This window comes from Necator americanus, chromosome X, assembly GCF_031761385.1.
Source record: "Necator americanus strain Aroian chromosome X, whole genome shotgun sequence".
In the NCBI taxonomy this organism is placed as follows: domain Eukaryota; kingdom Metazoa; phylum Nematoda; class Chromadorea; order Rhabditida; family Ancylostomatidae; genus Necator; species Necator americanus.
Genome location: NC_087376.1, coordinates 21,676,442 through 21,694,977, shown reverse-complemented (window position 1 = coordinate 21,694,977; position 18,536 = coordinate 21,676,442). Strand labels below are relative to the sequence as shown.

Below are 18,536 nucleotides of genomic sequence, written 5' to 3'. Positions count from 1 at the left end.
ATCATGCTATATAATAACAAGCTTATTCTGTCACATGTGTGCGTCTGTGTGTGTGTCTCAGCCACGAAATTCCAAAAAGAGAGGGAGACGAATATCATGGCGTCGGTTTGGTGTGCTGGAACCCCAACGCGGTAAAACTGGGTGAGACGGGTCCTACGAAGTCGAATTCGTACCCTGGAGCCAGAAAACCATGGAGTATAGTGAGACAGGTCCCACTGCCTCGGATTGGTGCGAGGGAGCCCCAACAGCAGAATGGGTTTCTATGACTCATTCGCGTATCTATTTCCAAACATATTTCCGTGATGCTGCTATCATCCTTTCTTCCCAAAGTGGAAACACACATACAAACGGCTGCTTAGATACAATACAAACCAACACACGTTCACGTGGTTTGACGTAGAGTTTTATCTTCATCACTACGATAATGATATTCACCTCATTTCATGTTAGTACATCATTCTGTGCTAATTTTTGAGAGCAGAGGAAACTCATACTTCGAATAATGTTTTCAAATTATGGATCATAATTTGAAAACATACTTCGAGTAATGTTTTCAAATTATGGAGGTTTCAGAGAAACATAGATGTAAAATCAAGTTTGTTTATTCTCCAAATATAGTACTGACGCGATTAGGAAGAAAATCATGAAATCTCTCATCCATGCCTAAATTTTTGGGGAAAAAAATTGAAGAAACGTTGATAAAAACAGTTGTAATTTTACAAAAAAAAAGTCACTACTGTTGTTTCTTATTGGTCAGTGAAGGTGAGCGAAGTGAACACTACAAAAAGTCTGAAGTCTGGCTTTAGCCGGACGTTCAGACTGGTGATATAATAATCACCACCTCCGGGTGCCGCTTAGATCTTAGTAAGATCAGCGATTTCATGCAGATGCCAAGACCGAACGACATCACTCAATTCCTCGGTTCTAAGAACTACTGCGGATCCTTCACCCTTAAGATACGCTAGCTGCATGCAGCTCAGGAAAGAAGCTCCGTTCAAGAAGCTCCGAATGCTACATCACTTTCGATTGCTCCAAAAATGTCCGCCTCGGATCTGCTCCTAACTCATTAAGAAAAAAAGAACATGTTGTTGCGGCTGACGCAACAAAATAATTGTTCGGAACTGTCATCTTCCACTGGTACCCGAACAGAACAGAAAAGGCTATCTATCACACTAGTCACTGCCTGATTGGTGCGGAGGAGAACTATATAGGGTCGTCTTTTGTATTGTGGTTCAATTAATAAACATTGCATAATCGTTATCCACATACACAACAGCATTGGTGTCTTTTATTTTAGAGAAATGTAGAGAAGGAATTTCTCTTCAACAGTTGGTCGACCAACAAGTAACAAGTCCATCTTTGTGATCAAAAGTTCTGTTTTTGAAGCGAGGAGACTAAGAGTGGACGGCACTTAAAGTACTGATCTTTCTCAATACACAGAGCCAATTTCAGTTTCAGTGTCGTTATCGTTTCGGTTAAATAGAAAGGACAAACCTGTCGAACACGTCCCTTTTTGTCCAGTAAACACTTAATTTCATCTAAAAGAAGAAAAATGGGCAGGGTTTAGAAATTACATCTAGGATACATTAAAAATTACAGCCTCATCTCGTAAAGAGGGGAATTCTCCATCAAAAATTTTATAATGTTTTGCTAATACTTTTTATTTCTAATTGCTTTATTAGACTGGAAGGAAAAAACGACCAAAAATTAATTCTCAACGGAATAGTAAATGTTTTATATAGTCTTGACTGTGTTCAGAAGTTCCACAAAAGACGTGTACTTTCAGAAAGAGGCTACAAGGGTTTGTGTGGTCGGATATCGCCACTGAAGTCGTTAATCTTTTGTGCTCTTTCTGCGCTATCTTGTCCTTGGTTTTGTGGATTTGCTCTGAATCCGCTATCTCGCTGTTCGCCAGTCTCGATATACAAGGCAATGCTCTTGCTCACTGAGCATTCTGGCTTAGTTATTCAACTTAGACGTAGTCGTTCACATGTTTTATGTATGCACGTGGGAGTTATTGTCAAACGGAAAACAGACAGTGACGCAAGTTCCTGTTTTATATAACAGAATATTGTAGCGAAAAGACGATATGCAGAACGAAAGCTGGCACGATATCTTTGTGATATTTACCTTTGACATACAAATAAGAATAACCTTGATCTTCTATTTGACGAGACCGAACACATTACAGCGTAACATTGCGATTTTTGAAGTCAGTTGTAAATTTACTATTATGTCCTAGAATAGCAAATCAACCTTTGTTTAAGGTCGTTTGCGACAGGACGGGTATCGACTCTCAGGATCGTCTTAGCAAGAATAGTAGGTAGGTAATAGCTAGCGGTGGTCCGACTATGCGGGAGAGCTGGACTTCTCCCTTCCCAGATGTTTCAAAAATTCTCTCGAAAATTTTTCTCCACTTTATGGGAGCCTCTGTGTAAGGCGTAATTTCTTCAGTCTCCTATCTCTTCCCAACTATTGCAATTCTCTCATTCATTTCTCATTTTTAATTCAGTGCCTTCTTGGTGGTTGCGTCATTCCCGACACAAAATTTCTGCGATCCCCATTTTCACGGCATATTGTTTAGATAATTAGAGAAGGTTCTGAACTGCTTTCAACAATTTACTATAAATTTATAATTTCAGGACTATTTTCGTGACACATGAACATAAACAGAAACATACACACACAATGCGCGTAATTATATAACATAACAATGCAAATCTTAAAACCATAAAAAGTGTCTTTTTTCGGCGAACAATTGTTCTAATACTGATCTTATCATTGTTATATCAAACAATCATTATTCGTCCTTGTATTCGTCTGCACCGAGGAATTCTTCCATCTCACAGAAAGAGTTCACCTTCTTGGACATCGAATACATACTGTAACCGATCTGCCCTGTAATCTCCTAAACATATTAGCCATTACATTAACATATCAGCCATTAGAAGCTAACCACCATATTATGCAAATCTGAATTTGAACCTTCTCAATTGTTAGAAAAACTGGAAGCGGCAAAGGATGACCAACTGGAATAGTGGTGTACGTTTCGAGGAAAATCAACTGACCATCCAGTTGTAAAGAACGTGCTGATGGCGGGAGCAGGGTATAAATATCGAGGTTGAAATACTAGAGGAAGAAAGCTTGCAAACAAAAGCATCAAATGAACGCACTCTTCTACATACCTGATTACCAACCATAAAGCAACGTCTTTGTTTATGAAGAGGAGAACGACTCTGGTCTTTCATTTTTTCATAACGAGCATATTCGCGGAACGTAATTTGTGTCCTAAACTACAGGTGTTATTCAAAAATAAGAAGAGCGTAGATTTAGTCTGCTCAATACCTAGTTTCTATGGACTCTTTTTTCCCGGGTACTGGATCCCTTCTGGTCACGGTGTATGTAGATCGACCATTTTGCTTTCGGGAACGAATACGGACCTGCAGTTCCGAAGGAAAGTTCGATTAACAGTGAAAAAGTCACGATGAAATTGTAAGATTGCAGTACCTGTGACGCTATATTATCCGAAAGAAGATACTGATGCTTAATGTTGAATTGCTCATATTTGACGAACTGACTCTCATCAATGGCTCTCACCAACCATTTACGCTTCCTGAAATTATAAATTTATAGCAAATTGTTGAAAGCAGTTCAGAACCTTCTCTAATTATCTAAACAATATGCCGTGAAAATGGGGATCGCAGAAATTTTGTGTCGGGAATGACGCAACCACCAAGAAGGCACTGAATTAAAAATGAGAAATGAATGAGAGAATTGCAATAGTTGGGAAGAGATAGGAGACTGAAGAAATTACGCCTTACACAGAGGCTCCCATAAAGTGGAGAAAAATTTTCGAGAGAATTTTTGAAACATCTGGGAAGGGAGAAGTCCAGCTCTCCCGCATAGTCGGACCACCGCTAGCTATTACCTACCTACTATTCTTGCTAAGACGATCCTGAGAGTCGATACCCGTCCTGTCGCAAACGACCTTAAACAAAGGTTGATTTGCTATTCTAGGACATAATAGTAAATTTACAACTGACTTCAAAAATCGCAATGTTACGCTGTAATGTGTTCGGTCTCGTCAAATAGAAGATCAAGGTTATTCTTATTTGTATGTCAAAGGTAAATATCACAAAGATATCGTGCCAGCTTTCGTTCTGCATATCGTCTTTTCGCTACAATATTCTGTTATATAAAACAGGAACTTGCGTCACTGTCTGTTTTCCGTTTGACAATAACTCCCACGTGCATACATAAAACATGTGAACGACTACGTCTAAGTTGAATAACTAAGCCAGAATGCTCAGTGAGCAAGAGCATTGCCTTGTATATCGAGACTGGCGAACAGCGAGATAGCGGATTCAGAGCAAATCCACAAAACCAAGGACAAGATAGCGCAGAAAGAGCACAAAAGATTAACGACTTCAGTGGCGATATCCGACCACACAAACCCTTGTAGCCTCTTTCTGAAAGTACACGTCTTTTGTGGAACTTCTGAACACAGTCAAGACTATATAAAACATTTACTATTCCGTTGAGAATTAATTTTTGGTCGTTTTTTCCTTCCAGTCTAATAAAGCAATTAGAAATAAAAAGTATTAGCAAAACATTATAAAATTTTTGATGGAGAATTCCCCTCTTTACGAGATGAGGCTGTAATTTTTAATGTATCCTAGATGTAATTTCTAAACCCTGCCCATTTTTCTTCTTTTAGATGAAATTAAGTGTTTACTGGACAAAAAGGGACGTGTTCGACAGGTTTGTCCTTTCTATTTAACCGAAACGATAACGACACTGAAACTGAAATTGGCTCTGTGTATTGAGAAAGATCAGTACTTTAAGTGCCGTCCACTCTTAGTCTCCTCGCTTCAAAAACAGAACTTTTGATCACAAAGATGGACTTGTTACTTGTTGGTCGACCAACTGTTGAAGAGAAATTCCTTCTCTACATTTCTCTAAAATAAAAGACACCAATGCTGTTGTGTATGTGGATAACGATTATGCAATGTTTATTAATTGAACCACAATACAAAAGACGACCCTATATAGTTCTCCTCCGCACCAATCAGGCAGTGACTAGTGTGATAGATAGCCTTTTCTGTTCTGTTCGGGTACCAGTGGAAGATGACAGTTCCGAACAATTATTTTGTTGCGTCAGCCGCAACAACATGTTCTTTTTTTTCTTAATGAGTTAGGAGCAGATCCGAGGCGGACATTTTTGGAGCAATCGAAAGTGATGTAGCATTCGGAGCTTCTTGAACGGAGCTTCTTTCCTGAGCTGCATGCAGCTAGCGTATCTTAAGGGTGAAGGATCCGCAGTAGTTCTTAGAACCGAGGAATTGAGTGATGTCGTTCGGTCTTGGCATCTGCATGAAATCGCTGATCTTACTAAGATCTAAGCGGCACCCGGAGGTGGTGATTATTATATCACCAGTCTGAACGTCCGGCTAAAGCCAGACTTCAGACTTTTTGTAGTGTTCACTTCGCTCACCTTCACTGACCAATAAGAAACAACAGTAGTGACTTTTTTTTTGTAAAATTACAACTGTTTTTATCAACGTTTCTTCAATTTTTTTCCCCAAAAATTTAGGCATGGATGAGAGATTTCATGATTTTCTTCCTAATCGCGTCAGTACTATATTTGGAGAATAAACAAACTTGATTTTACATCTATGTTTCTCTGAAACCTCCATAATTTGAAAACATTACTCGAAGTATGTTTTCAAATTATGATCCATAATTTGAAAACATTATTCGAAGTATGAGTTTCCTCTGCTCTCAAAAATTAGCACAGAATGATGTACTAACATGAAATGAGGTGAATATCATTATCGTAGTGATGAAGATAAAACTCTACGTCAAACCACGTGAACGTGTGTTGGTTTGTATTGTATCTAAGCAGCCGTTTGTATGTGTGTTTCCACTTTGGGAAGAAAGGATGATAGCAGCATCACGGAAATATGTTTGGAAATAGATACGCGAATGAGTCATAGAAACCCATTCTGCTGTTGGGGCTCCCCCGCACCAATCCGAGGCAGTGGGACCTGTCTCACTATACTCCATGGTTTTCTGGCTCCAGGGTACGAATTCGACTTCGTAGGACCCGTCTCACCCAGTTTTACCGCGTTGGGGTTCCAGCACACCAAACCGACGCCATGATATTCGTCTCCCTCTCTTTTTGGAATTTCGTGGCTGAGACACACACACAGACGCACACATGTGACAGAATAAGCTTGTTATTATATAGCATGATAGTTTGCTTGGCCTATGAAAGCCAACACACACACACACACACACACACACACACACACACACACACACACACACACACACACACACACACACACACACACACACACACACACACACACACACACACACACACACACACACACACACACACACACACACACACACACACACACACACACACACACACACACACACACACACACACACACACACACACACACACACACACACACACACACACACACACACACACACACACACACACACACACACACACACACACACACACACACACACACACACACACACACACACACACACACACACACACACACACACACACACACACACACACACACACACACACACACACACACACACACACACACACACACACACACACACACACACACACACACACACACACACACACACACACACACACACACACACACGGACTAAGCGCGTTATTATATAGCATGATATTATAGATAGGTGAACTGAGACATGACCAAGTTGTACCTGTCAATGGAAGGCAGAGGCGAATATCCTTGACAAGGTTTTCAAATTGGCACCATGCTCGGAAAGAGTGTGACCGGTGATGATAACACGATCGAAGTATGCAGCAGAGCCGTTGAGTAGAGCGATCATAGAGTCGATGATCTGCTGGATAATACCAGGTGCGGAATTGACTCTGAACGGTGTTCAATTGTAGCGGCAACGTCTTATGTGTTGGTGATGGTGGGAAGCTCTCAAGAGTCGAAGTCGATATGCGAGACGGTTCTTCTATTAAGTTTGATGAAGATGTACGTCCGCAGAAGCAGCGAGTGCCTGCGTCGCATCGTTCAGTCCTTTCGAGAACTCAGCGCAATATCGCATGCATCAATTAGTTTTTCTCTCAACAACAACAGAAGCAGCCCAGTGTGAATGATTGACGGCGGAGAAGACGTTCTGAGTGAAGAGAATCGATCACGGCCTAGAAAAGTGAGCGAAAGCGAGCGATTTGTTCGATCCAGGTGAACCGACAAGACTGTTATCGTCGGAAATACAGCAGACACCCTGTCCATGATAGTCTTCCCTCAGATGTCAATGACCGTGAGGTTGGTTTGGAAACTTCACTGGATTGCATCCATTGGCTCCTCTGAAAACGTTGCAAATCTTCTAAGATGTTGGCCTCCGAGTTGCATCTAAACGGGAGTTAAGGGTGACATCGGCGCCAGTGTCGAACTGGAGGCAAGTGGGACGTCCAGCGATGGGGACTTAGATAATTCTGGACATCTCCGAAGTGGCCAATGGTGGATTGGAGGTTATCACCTCCAGTAAATGCAAAAAGCGAGAGATGTCGAAAGCGGTGCGTTTTTTATACTTGACATATCATCAAAATGGTTGAGAAGGAGCAAAAATAAATTTAATTAAAAATCAAAATATAAGCTTCTGATAGAGTTTCCCTATCAAGAAATATATAACAAATTATCTATACTTTTTAGGGCGAGTGTAACGGTTGGAGGTTCCGCTACCTCCTCGATCGGAGGTTCGAATCCGCCCTAGTGTTCGCCAAGATTTTCATCCCTTCGGGGTCGATAAATTGGTAACAGATTTGTCTGGGAGGATAAAAACAATGACTTGACACATCGGCTATCCCCACAATTCATTGTATGGGCCAATTACACGTTCGTGAACCTCAAACAATTCTGAATTGAAGTGGACATGGTGGCGCATCCAAAGCGGATTCATTAATGCCGGACACTTTATCCTTTACCTATGATTTTTATACTTCTGTTCATTTAAAGGACACGAGTCTGGGGTGGTCCGGGTTCCAGGTGGGTTATGCCTACACGGGGTCATAGATTATGGGGGGAGGCTGATTCCGTCCATTTCTTCCTAACTGCCGTTAAGAAAAGCCCTGGAAGATGTGGCGCGTGCCAAGGCTGGGGCGCTCCAATCGAACTCGTAGAAAATAACGCTCCGGAACGCTCGAAGCGGCATCTTCCGGGCCGTTTTTTACCGCAATTAGGAAGAAATGGACGGAATCACCCTCCTCTCCATAATCTACGACCCCGTGTAGGCATAACCCACCTGGAACCCGGACCTCCCCAGATTCGTGGGGTGATGCCCCACGAATCTTTAAGGCACGAAAAAAAGGGCCACAAATCATTCTACATTTCAATACATCAACCAGAAACTTTTTAAACTGTATCCTGAAGCAAAAGGGTGTTCTTCTTCAAATGATAGTTTCTGGTATTAGTCTGCGCATCTCTTCCGAACAGCTGCTTTTAAACACTTTTTCAAACAAGTGGCCTACCTTCACGGACAAATAAAAATTGTCTTCCGGTGAAACTAAAAACAGATTGAAAGTGTTCAACTCAATTTAATCTTGCGTATCATTAGAGCTCTAAGGAATTGACGATTGGAGTCTGTTTCAACAAAAGAAAGAAAATCTTTAGATACAGCTTTCCGCGTTCGTCGTTTTTCTTAGGAATGGCATATAAGAAGCCATTCATTCGTTTTGCTCAACAAAATCTATCAGCTTCTTGTAGTATTCAGGCTCCAGCAATTCAGCTTTGTTTTTTTTTCTGGCCAATAAAGTCACAATGAACAGAAACCTCGTTCATCTTTCTCCCTAAATGGCATGTTCATAATTGCCTACATCCAATTTATACTGGAAGGTAGAAAGGTAGAAGTAGAAAAATAGCACGAAGAGGATGTTAGAGGGATTGCGATCGATAACAACTGCAGACCAATGCAGTCTATGAATAGAAGAACACAACACCGAAACTGAACTGGTGTGTGGAGAACGTATCTGTATACCGTTCATTCCCAATGAGGTTAGTTGAGATATTCGGTGGTATCTGAAAAAAGCTACTCTTAAATAACCTGTAGCGATGGTAAAGCTCCGTATAGCAGTCTATGCAGAAGCTCATGCGCAATCGCCTAAATGACTGTAATTGCACTATACCAGGTTCTAAAATTTTTCGGATAACAAAGACCATTGTATGAGTTCATGTGTTATTTATCTGACTTTCTGTAAGGAATGCGGCCATAAATACATAAGAAGAGTGGCTACAGGATTATGTTTTTGAGTGAAAGAACACGTTTGTGGCAAAAGAAAACCACATGACTCCTCGACGACACTAGGTGCGTTGTCAGAATCACGATCTTCGCGCGCAAATCAATGCCAAGTGTTCAATAATAAATCGCAAAAGGAAGAGTCTCTCTACTACGAGAGAAACAGCACAGGCATTCAAACACTACCTCCTCCCACACCCCTTCTTCTTCTTCTTCTTCTTCTTTTCCACCTCCGCCAACGTTGCAGCGACAGTTTTCGGTCGCTGCCAATTCAATATATTTGAGATTTTCTGTTTCAAAAAAAAGTCGAAAATTAGCCGATTGACAAATGGCAAGTGAGAAAATTAAAAGCAGTCAGAAGCGAAGAAAAATCAACTAGCAGAAAAAACAAATTTGTTGAAATGTTGTTGATATATTGGTATTGAAATATTTTCGTTTTTATTCTATTCTATTTTTATTCTGAAAAAAATGAAATATCTCTAAATACTGATTAAAGGACATAAAACAATGAAAAAAGATAAGTGTCAAGTGCATATGTAGGTCGAATTACAGAAGAATAATGGAAAAAAACTGAAAAATCAACATTATGTCCCTACAATATGGCAATGGGACGACGCAGGTTCGACATCCTGCAGGGTCATATTTTCGCAAAACAGTTTGAACAGGAAGTTTGAAGCGCTAGTAAAAGATGAGAAATTTAATTAGACGTGAAATTAGTGTTAAGAAGCCTAAAAGTGGATTTCATGGGAGTCAACGACCAAAAAAGCTCAAATTCTGGGCACATTGATAAGTGTGGGAGAAAACGGGTAACTTCGTCACAAGAAGACTGAATCAAACATTTTAGGCAGTTTTTCAGAGAAGGTTCGCCCTAGAAACACTCATATCGCTGTTTTTCCCAGCTCCTAGTCTTTCTGCAGTTTTGGTGGAGCTAAGATGGGAAAAATGCCATTTTTTTACCACGTCGACCCCACCAAAAATTTGGAAAAATGGCGAGGCCCTGGAGATCGTTTGATAGAATCTCATCAAAAAAAATCCTCTTCTACAACATATCAGAAGATAATATGCATAGCTCTTAGCTACTCCGAGTTATTAGACTTTGTTCAATATCACAATCTTTCAGCGAGTGAGCAAAAATGGATTTTGGTAGGTTTTCCCAATCCAGAAAAACAAAGCCGGCGTTTTGAAAAATCAGCCATATGTTCGGACACAGGGTCTGAGAAAAACCATGCGTGCAAAATTTCTCTTTTCCGGACCTCCTGGTTCTCTCAAACTTCAGAGGGAAGAATCCAGAAAAAAGTCACAAAACTTTAAATTTTTTTGTAGTGCAAATTCTCCTCTATGAAAGTAACTTGAAGGATTCCTCTATGTCCCCTCACGAAGTTATTCTCGATTTCTCAGACCTAACAATGTGCGCAGAATCTGAGCATTTTGGTCGTTAAATCCCAGTATATATTACTTTCAAACTGCTGAACACTATGTAAAATCAAATTCTTCATCTTTTCAGAAAAGTTTGAAGTTTCTATTTCTTTTGCAAAAATTTGCCTCGGTGGGGTGTCGACTCTGCGTCGTCCCATAGTTACACTGTCAACCTGTTGCACATTTTCAAACAAAATGTTGGGGCCTCCACACTGTCCTATGTATGAAAGTAAACATGAAATTTAGCAATTTATGTAATCATTTAATATTACTTAATGTAATATTTTATAATGTATGTAATTATCTGATACGACGTACTTTTTGCCCTGGTTATCATGTTATGCTTCCATCACTACTGCCCACAGCACACTACGACCCCCTTCCCTTGCAACCTCCTCTCTCCACGAACCCGATGGAAAATTCTCTTCACACGGTTGGTCCTGATCACGAAGTCAACTAAACCAGCATGGAGACGGTGTGTCAAGGGCTCACGGTAGTGTTATTGACGTCTTCCCAGTCGGAAAGCAACCCCAACATTTATTTTCAGGACTTTCTCCAACAGTTGCTTTTCATGTGCATGGGAAGGAACGAAACCTGCTTATAGAAGCTTTCTTATCGGATGAATACGGTAATCGCTTCATAGAAATCAAAGTCTAAAATTCTGCTGGCACAACGGGGGACATAGTATACAACAAGTTTCATGTTAAAGACATCACCCCACGAATCTGAGATGGCGCAGATTTCAGGTGGAGTATTCTTACAAGGGATAGTAGATTATGGAGAGGAGGGTGATTCCGTCCATTTCTTCCTAATTGCCGTAAAAAAACGGTCCGGAAGATTCGGCGCCGCATAAGGCTGGCGCGCTCCAGTCTCCGCTCCTTGTAGAAAATAGTGCGCCAGAACGCCCGAAGCCGTAAAACCTAAAATCCACCTAAAATCTGCACCACCTCAGATTCGTGGAGTGATGCCTTTGAAACACCGAAAAACATTTGAAGCTCTTCGAATAATCGATGGACTTCTCCTCCCACTTGCTTCTTGAATGTTTTGTGAACGGGTCCATTTCTCACTCATGATGAGTAAATTACTAAACTATTAGCGTAAACAACCAACGAAGATAGTAAGTGCGTACAGTGATTCGTTCGTTCACAAAAGAAAATGGTCAGACAATTTGCATAGAGTTTCGCTGTATCTAGCTACACCTGGCCTGTTTGCTCAACTCAAAATATACACAGTTGTTTTGTAGCTCATCTTTATACAGCTAACATACTGCATACACAATCTCTTTGCTCGCTCTTTGCTCTTTCGTTTCTAGTGAATTCATTGTGATAATATCGCACATTCACTATTGTATTGGTTTTCTTACTGAATGGGAGAAAAATACACATATTCAACAGAAGTAAAACACATGCTTTACAAAACCCATCACGAAATACTCAGCGACTAATGTACCTGTATGACTTTGAGCACTTTGTCTTTAAACTTGTTGCAGTCAGTGTTGTCGACAATATCCACATAAGGATGACCCAACCAAACCTACAAAATCGTAATCAGACTCATAAGCTGCGAAGATATATTTAACTGTTGAATATCGTATGAGTCATCAACGTTAGAAAATGCGTGAAGGGGCGAATCATGTCTAGATGTCATCCTCAGGAAGTTTAGAAATCTACTCAGATGAACTCTTTCTCTTTCTAAAGTCGAGAGATACAAAACTACTCAGCCACCTATTTTCCTTCCATAGGTCCAGCATTCCACTTCTCATTTTTTTCAGTTACGCGTTAAAAGATTCATCTGATGGCTTCAAGTTACGTGCAAAAAATGGAATAAGATGCAAAAAAAATGCAGTAGAGTCAGCTATCTCGGAAACGACGACGGTTGACCTTCTTAAAATACACCCCATCGCTAGTTGTTCAGACAGGACATGATCGGAGGCATGATCAAAAACCTACAGGAGCCTTTTTCTCGCACCCACTGCATCCAGATCATATTCACTAGCACAGATGACGCGACAAGGGAGCTGACAGAGTGACTAGTGGACAAAACATGCGATCATGTCACTTTCAATGTATTAGGCTGGACAGAAAATCTTGCCACCATTTCTCATTTTTTCTGATTTATTTTTTACTCTTACAATAGAGCTTCATCAATAATGTAATCACCGTTATTAATTACAACAGTGTCCTACCTAATAGGTAGGTCAGCGATCCTTCTCTCCCAGAACTGGGGAAACTGGGAATCGAAGGAGTCACTGACCGCCCGTTCGACTTCTTCAAACTTGGTGTAAGATTTTCTTAACTAGAAAAATCTTGAAAGGTCGGAATGAGTGGTAGTTTGAGGGGGCAAGGTCGGGAGAATAGGGAGCACCGTGTCCCAGCCTAATCCCTCCAATTTTTCATGGGTCTTCTTAGCTACATGGGGCCTAGTGTTATCGTGGAGGAGGTGCACTGAAGCTAGTGTCGGCCGTTTCTCTCAAACGGCCGATGCGAGCTTCTGGAGCTGACTAGCGTATGTGAAACCGGTGACGGTGTGGCCTTGTGGAAGCAGCTCATAAAACAGCATTCCCCTCGAATCCTAGAAGCAACAAAAGAGACACTTCTTGGGGTGGATGTCCGATTGGACTTGCGTCGCGGGTCTTCTCCTCTAGGGAGCCACACGGCACGGTGCGCGTTAGAGTCGTAGAGGGCCCAACTCTCATCTCCAATGAAAGATCTTCAAGAAACTCCTTTCGATGCGGGCGAAGAAGGAGATATTGTCCGATGGATACCGAGGTAAAGTGGGTGCCATCCGTCAAGGTATGAGGGATCCATCGAGACAGTACTTTTCTGAAGTCGAGGGCCTAAAGGCGACTGACGACTGTTGAATGACTACACCCGAGTCTCGTCGCAAGACTGCGGATGTTGATTTCCGGATCCTCTTTGAAAGCATCGAGAATGGCGGAGTCTTCGACAGTGTGGGGCGTCCCGACCGGGGCTCGTCTTCGAGGTAGGTGTCTCCGCTCGCAAAGTGAGCGAACCAGCGCTTGACAACCCTGATGGTAGTGGTGCCCTCGCCCAATCTGCTGCTGATGTTGCGAACTGCTGCCGTAGCTGCAATATCATCACGCTATTCATAGAAGATGACAGATCGAAGTTGCTCCTGCGTAACTGACATCGTGATGAAAGTTAAGCAAGGCACCCCGGCTGTATATACCTATTAGGGAGAAGCTTTGAGAATGTTCTACAACTACAACATGGTGCAACAAGAGTTCCGCCCAGAAATGAAAAGTTCTGGAAATTTCGATTAGGTGACAAGACCTTCTGTCTAGCCTAATATTACATCACCATTCTCCAATCAAGCAACAGATTAGCGCACACGGAAGTGATGAATTGAAGCAACTAACGAACTACCGCGGAAGGAAGAACAAAGAGCGATTGCCGACGGTCACACTATGAGACTTGCTTACATGACCGTTCACGAAAGAAGTACTGAGGATAATCGTTGATACAACACTGCAAGGGCAAGTGCAGCCGCTGTTCTATATGTAAGCGATGGAGAACAAATGTTGAAACAAATGGGCGAAAGGTCGACCATCTATGACCGTGTACAATAAACTGCCTCGATAGATTGTGCACTTCTCCCCTAATTTTCACCCACGGAGAAAACGGCATCCTGGACGGCGAGAGACCAGCACTAGAGCAGCAGGGTAGAAGGGTGTGTCAGAGGGATTTCTACTCTTATCTGCTCTTCACCCGTCGCTGAAAATTGAACCCTATTCCTCATGCTGGAAACCCTTTCAGCAATCTTTTAGACAGCATTTTAAAGATTGAGATGATTCGCAGTAATCAGAAAGCATTAGCAGAATGCTGAACACTGTAAACGGCCTCCAGAATTGAACGATTGGACCCGAACAAATCTCCAGACAGAAGATTACTTTGGGTGCAAGCCGGAGAAAGAAGGGGAAGGAAGTAGAGAAGAAGAAATGAAGTCGACAGTGACATATTATCTCGTGGAAAGAGATGTTCGATAGAGACGACAATACAGGGGGGGGGGGGCTCGATCGCCAATAGATCGAAATTTTTGCAGAGGTGGAAAAGACCTACAACTACAGGCGGAAGATTGATGTCTCATAGGTTTTAACAATTTACAAGTGAATTCAATGACATTTATTCAACAAAAAATATGTTGTGCAATTTTGTCAACATTGTTCCATTTAATAGATCGTTAATACGTTCGCCGAAGAGCACTTTGAAAAGTACTTTTGGACATGTTTTGTAGACAACGATTTGTAATATAAAATTAACGGATTAATATTCCGTGGACATCTTAGTCCTTTTTTGGAACTTGGATGGGAAAATTCAAAACTTTTGGTTTTTTTTAATTGTCCTATCTTAATTTTGAGAGGATCGGACAACTAGAAAAGGAAAATTTTACATATAGGAGTTTTTTTCGACGCTCTTGAAATATGGTAATGTTTCTTAAGAATGGAAACTTACTTAAATTGGGATTTTTGCTAAGCGTAAAAAGTGAAAGATCATAAATAATGTTGTTGTAGGTGAAGATTTCCTTTATCAAAGTCCAGATTTCACACCTCTCAGGCGTTCCATTTTTTTCCCCAACATTAGAACAAAAGGACAGAAGTGAAAAAAATGCTATGCATTCCCACGTGTTTCTCTTAAATTTTAACAAAATTTAAGTCCCTAAAATAGTAATTCGAACATATAAGCTAGTGACGACTTCCAAACCTAGCAATATTTGCACAACCTAACATTTTCCCCTAAAATATTTATAAACTGTTGGATTCTGTATGATATTTAGATGTTCATTTTCTAGGTGCGTTTTTGGATTTTTTCTCCCCGGCACCTGCTCTAGCGGGGAATCTAACGCGCGAAATCCCATAGTTCATTCTGTTTGACTCGTGTGCATTCCTTCCTATAATTTCCTAATTTCATAGTAAAGAGGGGAGGGTCGTTATCGAGGGGGTCTCATTTCGTCACGCGTACAAAAAAAAATCAGCACAACACGTCGAAAGCGCCTACCTTTCATTCCAATGTTGTTCGATTAAAGTGGAAATTTGTACTCGGAGTAGAGGAAATAATCATTTTGAGTTACAAGTATTTCTTTAAAAATAAAATTCGATAACAAACGAATTTAATAATACCTTGAGTCCAGAAAGTTTCTTTTCAAATAGAAATATAAATTTTACTTTTAGTGCATAAAACAATGACAGGCATCCCAAATAATCAGTTTTAAGGGGAAAACAGTCTCATAATTCCGGTTATTGTCCCAAACTTCCAGCGGTCATTCTTCCGAGATTATTCTTCCCTCCAAAAAGGTGTTTCTGGGAAAAGATCAAATAAACAGTTTTATTAGGTTAGGTGGACTATTATAAGCCTAGTAAATGAAATGAATCGAAACATAAATTCAAAACCAAGCATATAAAATTACCTTTCTTGTTCTGTCGTCCATTTGTTTCGCTGCTTCCACATTCTCCTTTCTTGTTGAGTTATTGGCCAAAGTGTAGTAATCTTCAGCTCCATCTGCTGCTGTTACCAAATGAACCACCTGAACTCAGGATGCCTACTTGCGACACATCTGCGTGTCAAATCAATAATATCTCGAGGGAGATGACCAAATTAATGCTTCCTTGTTGCAATTTGCTCATTATCATTATATTTTCCTTACTGTTTGTTTGCAAAACTTGGTCGAAATCTGTCCGTCCTTCGTGATATGTATACGAATATACACGGCTCAAAACAACATGAAGCTCGATGCTTTTGCCTAAGGATGCGTAAAGGCGATGGAGCGACGAGAACTCTCTCTTGAAAATATTCTTGTCTCACTAGAATCACTTTTCATCGCTACTTTAGTTCGGGAAGCCTAAGCGGTAAGCGGTAACAAGCAGTTGAACCACGGTATAATTGAAAAGAAGCACGACTTCAATCGGGCAGTTGACCCTTTGGCTGTCTCGCTGCAATAAGAAGCCAACAGTAAACCTACGAGATGGAGCAAATAAACATGGCAGTGGCCCACAGTTGCCTTAAATCCTGAGAAAATAAGGGTACACTTGTTCAAGATGTCTGAACCCTCCCCTCTCAAAACAGGAAAAAACCTGTTTGCATTGAAATTGTTCTTGAACTGTCTCTTGAAAAAATAAGGCGATGGTCTGCAACTTTACAAACCCGCAACTCTTCAAGAGAAATACTGGAGGGCACGTTAACTATGCTCACTGAGATATAGATTAGGTAAGCAGGAGCAGCTTAGCCATTGTATACATGTCCAAAGTAGAGCAACTCATTCTGGAACACTCACTGATGACTGTTGCATAGTTTGTGCCAGACAGGTATTTCAAGCATCTAAACGAGCAGTACTCAATTCTAAATGCGTAATAATGTTCACGCAGAAGGAACCCCAAGTTTTAAACTCAGAAACAAATCCACAAACCAACCTCAACAGAACACTGCTTAGTCGTGGAAACCTTCAAATCTCCCACATTTTAGAACTGCTAAAATTTCTGCTTAACATTCAGTTTCGAAGGACATTGGGAGATGAATTGGTTACAATGCGAAGAGGATTTTGTATTGATTTTTGATGGTGTACAGACAAGACTCTAAGCTCACCTTTTCGATAACTAAAGTACCGACTGCACTAAATGCTCACCTTAGATCGGAGAAGCTTAGTACTGACCGCTGACTGATCGATCACGATAGCGAATAATTCGGTTGTCTCATTTAAAGACATCACCCCACAAATCTGAGGTGGTGCAGATTTCAGGTGGAGTATTCGTATGCGAGATAGTAGATTATGGAGAGGAGGGTGATTCCGTCCATTTCTTTCTAATTGCCGTAAAAAACGGCCCGGAAGATGCGACGCCGCACAAGTCTGGCGCGCTCCAATCGAACCTCTTGTGGAAAATAGTGCGCCAGAGCGCTCGAAACCGTATCTTCCGGGCCGTTTTCTACGGCAATTAGGAAGAAATGGACGGAATCACCTTTCCTCCATAATCTACGATCCCGTATACGAATACTCCACCGGAACTCCAGAGTCGTGGGATGATGCCTTTAAGTCAGAAGAGCCACCCGAGATATGACGCGTGTTCTCACGTAACTGAGTGACATTCTTCCTTGCGATTTATCTCAGGATCTTCGACATGGACCCGAAATGCCTGGAGCGATTTTTGAGACATTTTTGAGACAGCGTTATAGATTCGCGCGCAAAGATTTTAGCCCTCGTTTCAAAGTTCCCTCCACTGTGGGTTTGTCCTCCATGAGCACCTAAAGCTGCCGATTCTGCGACTTATTCTTGCCATTCACGCGCTCTTTGATTCGAATGTGTAGCGGTCAGTTTCATAACCCTCAAAAACAGCAATCTTGCGATCCAAAATCAATCATTCGCCGCTTCTCTCCTCAGGTGCATTGCAAGCAGTTTTCTCTGTGCGAAACTTGTTGTTTCTTTCTTTCTTTCTTCGTTTCACATGGACGAGAAGAGAGAAAGTGAACTATGATGTTCGTGCAACTAGACTTACGATACCATTTCGTTTGCCACCTACCGTTTCAGATGCCAACCTGAGCGTTGAAAAAAGGAAACCAATTTTCCTCTGTTCTCCCTGGTAAGTTTAATTTAAGTTTTAATTTCTTGAACTCCGAGCAAGTGACAAAGGTGGGGAGTTTGCACCCACTCTACACCAGTTGGATGTTGCAATAACAGGTCACTTGCAAGATGCCCTACTGTTCTCATATCGTCACATTAGTGAGTCCTCGAAGAACCAGCGAATTCTTAAGGGGGAATGGATCACGAGAAGAAAATCTACTAGGCTTTCACAC

General features: G+C 41.3%; 1 protein-coding gene across 1 annotated transcript; it reads right to left on the bottom strand.

Moving 5' to 3' along the window:
• Positions 1-2,800: 2,800 nt before the first annotated feature.
• Positions 2,801-17,454, bottom strand: RB195_024673 (uncharacterized protein; the record flags this gene model as incomplete). The annotated part of the gene is made up of 9 exons (XM_013450049.2): positions 2,801-2,908; positions 2,986-3,129; positions 3,186-3,288; positions 3,346-3,440; positions 3,508-3,613; positions 3,933-3,988; positions 12,187-12,270; positions 16,162-16,278; positions 17,374-17,454. 9 exons carry the CDS (start codon positions 17,452-17,454, stop codon positions 2,801-2,803), a joined length of 894 nt encoding a protein of 297 aa, XP_013305503.2.
• Between the last annotated feature and the right edge of the window lie 1,082 nt (positions 17,455-18,536).